The sequence below is a fragment of the Lepidochelys olivacea genome (genome assembly GCF_965140295.1).
Source record: "Lepidochelys olivacea isolate rLepOli2 genome assembly, chromosome: 4".
Taxonomy (NCBI): Eukaryota; Metazoa; Chordata; order Testudines; family Cheloniidae; genus Lepidochelys; species Lepidochelys olivacea.
The window spans coordinates 29,893,816-29,901,361 of NC_140414.1; the positions used below are offsets into that span (position 1 = coordinate 29,893,816).

At 53.0% G+C, this 7,546-nt stretch overlaps 1 protein-coding gene across 1 annotated transcript; it reads left to right on the forward strand.

The window, feature by feature from the left end:
- The first annotated feature begins 4,650 nt into the window (after positions 1 to 4,650).
- Positions 4,651 to 6,422, forward strand: ATOH1 (atonal bHLH transcription factor 1). The gene has a single exon (XM_084625415.1). It carries the CDS (start codon positions 4,720 to 4,722, stop codon positions 5,635 to 5,637), a length of 918 nt encoding a protein of 305 aa, XP_084481541.1. The 5' UTR covers positions 4,651 to 4,719; the 3' UTR covers positions 5,638 to 6,422.
- Positions 6,423 to 7,546: the final 1,124 nt, after the last annotated feature.

The window sequence follows — 7,546 nt, forward strand, 5'->3', positions numbered from 1 at the left end:
TTACTGTGCATCTTGGGCACAGAAAGGACTTAGCCCTTTGGCATATAGAGCCAGGTAGGAGAGACCTTCAGGGAGCTGACAGGAACACCAGCTGAGAAAAGTTGATGCCTAGAAGGGATCCTTAGAAGGAAAAGGCCTTCAGCAAGGAAGAGCTGAGCACAGGTGTACCCTGGGAAAGGGATTTTGCATTTTAGGGAAAACCAAAAAGAAGGTATTGAGGGAGAAGACCTTGGGAAACAGTTGAAAAGACAGTCCTGCATTACAGCATCCCAGCATTTCCCCCACCCATCTCTGGTGGTGCTGTTGCCTAAAGAGTGGCATGGACTTCCTTCCCTTGCAACAAGAGGTTTATGGGGAGAACTGAGTGTAGTGAAGGGTTATGGCTGGCTTGGCATGGTATCGCTGGTGCTGTTGAGCCCTAAAGGAAATGGACTTTGAAGGGGGTTTAGTCACAGGGGTAATCCTAGACTTGCCTATCCACCAGGGGGAGACAGTGGATTGACTGGAAGTGAGAAACTGAGGTGTAGACATGACCAATGCCAAAGCTATACTGTCATAATGTTGCTATAATGCTTTGAAACATTTTTTTTCAAATTTACCACTTAAAGATAGCTTCAGTTCTTGAAAAATTAAATTCTGCACAGCATTGGTGATGGATATTTCACTTTTTTGTGAAGAGCGTTAGGAAAGGTATAAATAACCACACCATTTGTGGCTACTGCAAAGGCAAGGAGTGCTGGTTCCAAAATGCTGACTAGGTGCTCTATCTGCATTGAAGTCATAGATGGGAGATGCTAGGCATCGACCTAGATTTGGCTATTTTTGTACTAAACTCCCACTTCTTCAAAATAAGGATACATAAGCAGCGGTGGGTGGGGGGAGGATACAATAGGGCTACAAGGGCAACTGAACTCTTAATATATTTGCCCCTCTGCTCCTGTGTCTGTGTGTGAATATGGCTGTAGAGAACACTATGAAAATCATTTCTGGTGTAGCTCCACTCACCTAAATGGACTTACAGTACAGATGAATCTTGTCCATGGTGATCTGGCCACATTTATACTGAATGAAGTCGGTGGGGCTCTATAGGAAAGGGTGTGCTACAGAATAACTAGCTGGATCAGTGCCTTAGTTAGCTGAAAGCTGTATAAAATCACATGGTTGTGATCAGCTTTCTACTGACCTATCAGGACTGGGCTCAAAAGCATAAGAGATTCCAGCTAAGGTCTGCATTCGTTTAAACTCCTTCACTTACAAACTCACATGGCTTCAGAAGTCCTCACTTTGCTACAGAACAGCAATGCTGGCTCTCCCATACTTCCATTTTATATATATATAAAATGCAAGATAGAAATTTGGAGAATTTGAAGTGTATTTTTTATCTCCCACAGTTTTTGCTCCATTCTGTTGGCTTCATTTGGACTTTGCATCTTCAATTTCTGAAGGATACCTGTATGTCTTGAATAACATCTTGAACCTTACTACTTCATCCATGCCATTTGCTCACTAGAGGAGGGAGGAAGATCCAAGGGTGAGGGGGCTTGTGGTTGTTTCGCTTTGCTTTCCCACTCTGTTACATGTCACAGTAGTCTTCTGGAGGCAAAGTGTAAGGATTTGAATTTCCCCTCTTTAGTGTAAACTTCCTCACTTTTGTGAAATCACCTTTTCCGAAGGCTAGTTTGTCAGGGTTAGTTTTTGGTGCAACTCCTCTGAAGATATTACTTAATGGTTCAAGGAATGACTATGGTTGAGCTGCTATTGAGGATTAAATTTAGAATAGCCTCTCCTATGTGTGCTGTAAAACTAGCTGTTCTGAGAAGCAATTGTTGAAGGGGTTGAGAAACTATTTTCTAAAGCTTGTTCAACTGTAAGTTTGGATCAGTTTATATGCTGGTACCCGAGCTGCAGTCACTTAATATTGTATTAGACTTAATTGCTGCTTTGATCTCCCTCCATAGTGTGCACTTAAGTTCCTTAGCTGATAAAGAGACTGGTACAATAATGAAACCCCTCAGTGGGGTCTGCTTTGGGCTTCTGATTCATGCTAAGGTCTGCAGCAGGTTATGTGAACTTGAGGAGGTTGAGAGGAAGTCCAAGTGGGGAAGGTAAATGAGTCCAGACTTCTTTAGTGTCCTATAACATGTACTTGACTAGACCAATATTTATTATTTGCATTATCTTAGCAGCTAGGAGCATGGGTCATGGACCAGGACCCTGTTGTGTTGGTGCTGTACAAACAGAAAAAGATGGTCCCTGCCTCAAGGGGCTTACAATCCAAGTATAGAACAGGAGACCACAGATGGAATAAGAAGATACAGGGAGACAAAATATTGGTCAGCATGATAGCCTGCATTGTATAAGACTTCCACTGACTTCAAAGGAAGTTGGATGAAGCTCTTAATCAGACCACACAGGCATTTGACATTCAAGGGCCTATCCAGGACTACTGCTACTCCAGGCTAGGGAAGTGAGAATGTACACTTCAAAGCTTTTAGAATGTGATTGGAGGAGTCTCATGGGAAGGCCTCCATCACCACAGGGAAGACTTTAGACTGTAAAGTCGTGAGGGCAGGGGCTGTGCGACCTCCAAACCAGTGAGGAGGAGGAGCTCTGGCTTAGCTTCCTCTAATGCTGAATCTATCCAAAATAAGCAGATAAATCCTGTGGGAAGAGAAGAGATGAGCAGGCTATGATGGGATGCAAAGCTCCGTTCTTCATTGTAGGCGCAATGGGGAAAAGTACTTGTTTACAACCATCGACTTCGCTCTTCACAGTATGGACGTGGGTTTATGGGTTACTGCCCCGTTTGCAATGGAGGTCGCGCTTGTGAGAAGAAGGCTGTGTCGCCCTCTGCAGGTTGCTTACGAGCGGAGAAGAGCCTGGGAAGTGTTAAGCGATTCCAGTTCGAGGAAATGTTCCCACTTCGATAAGTGAGACAGGCAGCCTCCCTTTTCTCCCCCACCCCGCCCTATGCCGTTCAGTTGCACTAACAAGCTGAGACTGGGAGTGCAGAGGGGCAGCCTTGTGTATATACTTCCTTATATCCCAAGGAAAGCTAGCCAGGTGCGTGCCTGGGCGCCATCCAGACCGTGGCAGTAGCTCGGGGGCGCTTATGCTTCCTGCCCTGCAAACTCTGCTTCAGGGGACGCCGCTGCTCTCCTCCTCCTCATTGAGATGGCCCTGAACTGCTTGTCTAGGAGGCATTGCTCCGTCGTCTGCATTGCACCGGCAGCCAGGCTCGCAACGACCTACAATTGCCCTAAATACTGTGCTTCTCCGCGGGACAGAAGGCGTTCAAATAAGTTTGTTGCCCTCCGCGATCTCAACAGAGATGTCCGTGTTCGCGCGGCTATCGCGAATTGCTTGATCGCGGATTGATTTGTGCCACTGACAGAATCAGCCTCTCGCCTTATTGAATGGCTGAGATCTTAGGGCTAAAAGGCAGGTTAAATGTGGATGTGGGTAAGGACGGGTCCGGCACTGAAGAAAGCACTTGTGGTGCGTTTATCCTGGTCAACAGCGAACGAGAATAGCTCCTGTTTAAAGGGGGTGTATGGGGGGGGAACTTCACAGCGCCCCACTTGGGTGCTGGTGGAGGTTGCTACCGCACTTGGCACTGCGGAATCTGCCTGTGGCGTGTGTAAGAGCGGCGTTTACACGGCGCTAGGTTCGGTACATCTGTCTCTCTTGTCCTCAGGCCAGCTGCGCAGGGCGCGCTCTCCAGGCACCGGGCAGAGCCGGGAACGTGCCCTGTGCAGCTGGGTCTGGGGGGGGCCGGGAGGGGAGGTGTCTTTATCTGGATCTACCGTCCCCCCCGCTGTGCAGGGAGTGGAGGACGTGCTTTTGGCTTGAGGCCAGTGGCTTTGGAAGTCCCGCTCGCTAGGATCCCACCCCCGCTTTCGGTTCCCCCGGGGCGGTGGGGCGCGGGGTGACACACGGCGCCGCGGCACCCGGGCGCACACCTGCTCCCTCGGTGCCCTGCTCCTGCCGGGGCGTCCCTGGCGCGCTCAGACGGCGGACGCCCGGCCCCCTCTGCCACGCCCACGTGCGTAAAGCCCTTGGCCCGGCCCTGGCGAGCCCAGGGCAGCCACGTGTCGGCCTCGCCCTCCCGCCGCTGGGCGCACACCTGGCCCCGGGCTCGCGGGTGCAACTCCCCCAGGCGCGGGAGGCCGCGCTCGCTGGCTCGCCCTCTTGGCTCCCCCTGTGCGCCGCCGCCCCCCCTCCCCACCAGCCGTCACGGCCGCTGTGCCACCTCGCAGCCCACCCGCGCGGGGGGAGTACGGCCGTCTGGGTCCCGTCCCCGGAGTCTCCTCGGCAACTTTTCTCCCCTGGGGCGGGCCAAGCGCCTCCTGCCATTGGCTCCCAGCACGCGACAGACCCGCGCGCTCCATTGGCTGAGCCGCCACGCGACCGGCGCGAGGAGGGCGGGAGGCAGAGGGTGGGGCGCGAGGAGGCGGTGCGGGCGGCGGAGGACGGGGGGGGGACCCCGGCGCGTGCCGCTTTTTAAAGGGGGCGCAGCGGCGTCCGCAACCGGAGAAGGCTGGTTGCACGCGAGCGGTGTGTGCGCGTGCGAGGTCCCCGGAGCCAGGGTAGAGGTGGGAGGGGGGGCGCGCGTGAGAGAGGCGGCGGGCGCGTGCAGCAGAACTCGCCAGGGCTGTTCTGCCCCGGCTCACGCTTCCCTGCTTCCCACCCCCGCTTTGGTCTGCAGCGCCCGGCGCTATGAGCCACCTGCGGGCGGCCGCCGCCGAGTGGGTGGAAGGCGGCAGGGACTTGGGGGCCCAGCAGCAGCTGGAGCAGACTCTCCTAGGGCAGGAGCATCCCGGCTGCGGTTTCCCCCCTGCCTGGCTGGGCATGTGCTGCCCGGCACGCGTCCCCGCAGCCGCCGCCGCCTCCCCCAGATACCTGCTGCCCGGAGCAGAGGAGGAGGAGGAGTCGCTGGAGGCGGGGGGAGCCGAGCAGCACCTGGGCGGCTGCAGGAGCGGCCCCTCGGGGAAATTGTGCAAGCTGCCAGGGGGCGTCCCGTCGGCGGAGGGGGTGTCGGGCTGCGGCAGGCAGCGCGCCCCGTCCGGGGGGCTCCGGCAGCAGGTGAGCGGCGTGCAGAAGCAGCGGCGGCTGGCGGCCAACGCCCGGGAGCGGCGGCGGATGCACGGGCTGAACCACGCCTTCGACCAGCTGCGCAATGTCATCCCCTCCTTCAACAACGACAAGAAGCTGTCCAAGTACGAGACCCTGCAGATGGCGCAGATCTACATCAGCGCGCTGGCCGAGCTGTTGCACAGCCCGGCCGCGCCCGCCGACACCCCGGGCAAGGGCGAGCACCGCGCGCCGCCCCACGAGTCAAATGGAGCAGAGGCCGGAGCGGCAGGGCAAGGACAGGGGCAGCAGCAGAAACCCTCGTCCTCCGGCCACTGCAGGACTCGCTTCCCCCAGCAGCCGGCTGCGGGGGGCTACTCGGTGCCGCTGGACCCTCTGCACTTCTCCTCCTTCCAGGAGAGCGGCCTGATGGCACAGAAAGCCCCCTCTCCGGCCCTTCTCGGGCAGCCGCAGGAGAGGAGCAAACCATCGCCTCGGTCCCACAGGAGCGACGGAGAGTTCTCGCCCCGCTCCCACTACAGTGACTCTGATGAGGGCAGCTAGGGTGGGAGCCCAGCAGCACCACGGGGGCCACAGGGGCAGAGCCACAACCAGAGCTGTCCCAGTCTGCCCGGGGCGCAGGCGGGAGGGGGAGAAGGGGCTATGACTGCTGAAAACTTTGCCATGTACCTGCTTCGCTGTCCAACAGCCTTTTGTGGTCTAGTTTAAAATAACATCAGTTCCTTTAGCTTATGAATCTCCAGCTTTCTCCTTGGTTTGTCTGTGGGAATGGCTGTTTTGTGATTCAATGTCCCCGTTATCCACCCCGTCCCGTTTCCCTTTCTTTGCATAGGGATTGTTATAGTCTCCCCCACCCTTCCCCAGCCAACGTGCTGCCGTGTAGTGCGGAGCTTCACTTGAGTTGCTCGCGGATAACAAATACACTGTGAAGTCTTACCTTGCTAAAATTGAGTTACCGTTTATGATGATGCTATGGGCACCCTTCTGTGTCTGCACAGATACTTACACAAAAGTCTTCCGAAATGCCGGTCCTGTATCCGAATTTTATTGTTACGGAAACAAAAAGATTGTAAATAGCATACTCCTGTGCTGTAAATACCAGAGAAAAGGCGGATTTTTAAAAGTCCCGTGTTGATGTTGGCATCTTCTGGGGAAACTTGGCGCAAGCACTTTATCAGCGGCTGGAGATGCGGCTTCAAGAGGAAAGCAACTAACTGCCAATTGGAGACCATTCTTTAATTTAGCCACTTGTAGTCCTTAAGCTCTTCAAGTGTCAACGTTTTATGTGAATTTTATTTTGCTTTTGTGATATTAGGAACTTATTTATTATGGAGTGTTTGCTACTATTTCTGCTTTATCTTTTTTAACTTTTCTACAAGAATGTTTTGTTTTTTTCATTTAGCAAAGCCAGCTGCCATTGTTTTCTGTAATTTTTGAGATCAAATAAATATGGGGGGGAAGATTGGTTGGACTGTTATTTTTCAGAAGCCATAATAAAAAGTATACAGAACACTTGCATTTCAAAATGAGTACTGATGTCTTTTAAAAGGGCACTTTCTGAATATACTAACATACATCGCCATGAGATGGCTGGGTGAGTGCATTTGATTGAGTTGGCGTGGATCTGAATGACATCAGAATTTACACCACCTCTGGGTTCAGTTCGCTGTAATTTGCACCTTTGTGTGCAAAAAAACAAATAAACCTCTGATATTTAGACCTACCCCAAAACTATAAATTGTATAATGTACGGCATTAATCGCTTAGAACTGCGACAATAGTATTTTTATCAATACTTCTATTCCTCATTTTCACAGGTACCACTCTTCCCTTTTGGGGTTAGGAAAGAGAGGGCTTGTCCCGGCATTAAAATTCCCATTGCAACAGGTGACCGTTGCCTGAGTTAGGGCTGCAGGGTGGGACCCCTATCGGCGTTCTGCTCTCTGAGGGGCTCGTCCTGCTCCCCTTGAAGTTAATTGTTCAAATTCCGTTCTCAGTTACACCAGTGTAACGAAAACCGACAAAACTGGCATAACAACAAAACTCCCGTTGCTTTCAATGGGAACGGGACTGAGCGCATGGTCTCGGAGCAGTTGCCGTGATGAGCCATGGCATGAGCGTAGCTGGTTCTCCTGTAACCATGCTCGTCGCAGGAGAAGAGGGAACGAGTGTACAATCCCGCCGTGGGCTAGAGGGAGCCTTAAAAACCGAAGTTGGTTAGGAGTTCTGGAAGCCGCGTACACTAATCTGGAAAGCTGAACAGACGAGCAATAAGGATTTGAAAGGGGGATGTCACGAGCACTGGACTGGTAGTTTCCCCTTCCTTCTCCTAGCTCTGTGTGTGAAGTGACTGGCCCCGGTGGTCAGTCCTGAGGCAAAGGTAGTTCAATAAGATCGGCTTGCCGTTCTCGAGCAAGTTTAGGAGCAAGCAGTAAAGGAAAAGGTATAATCG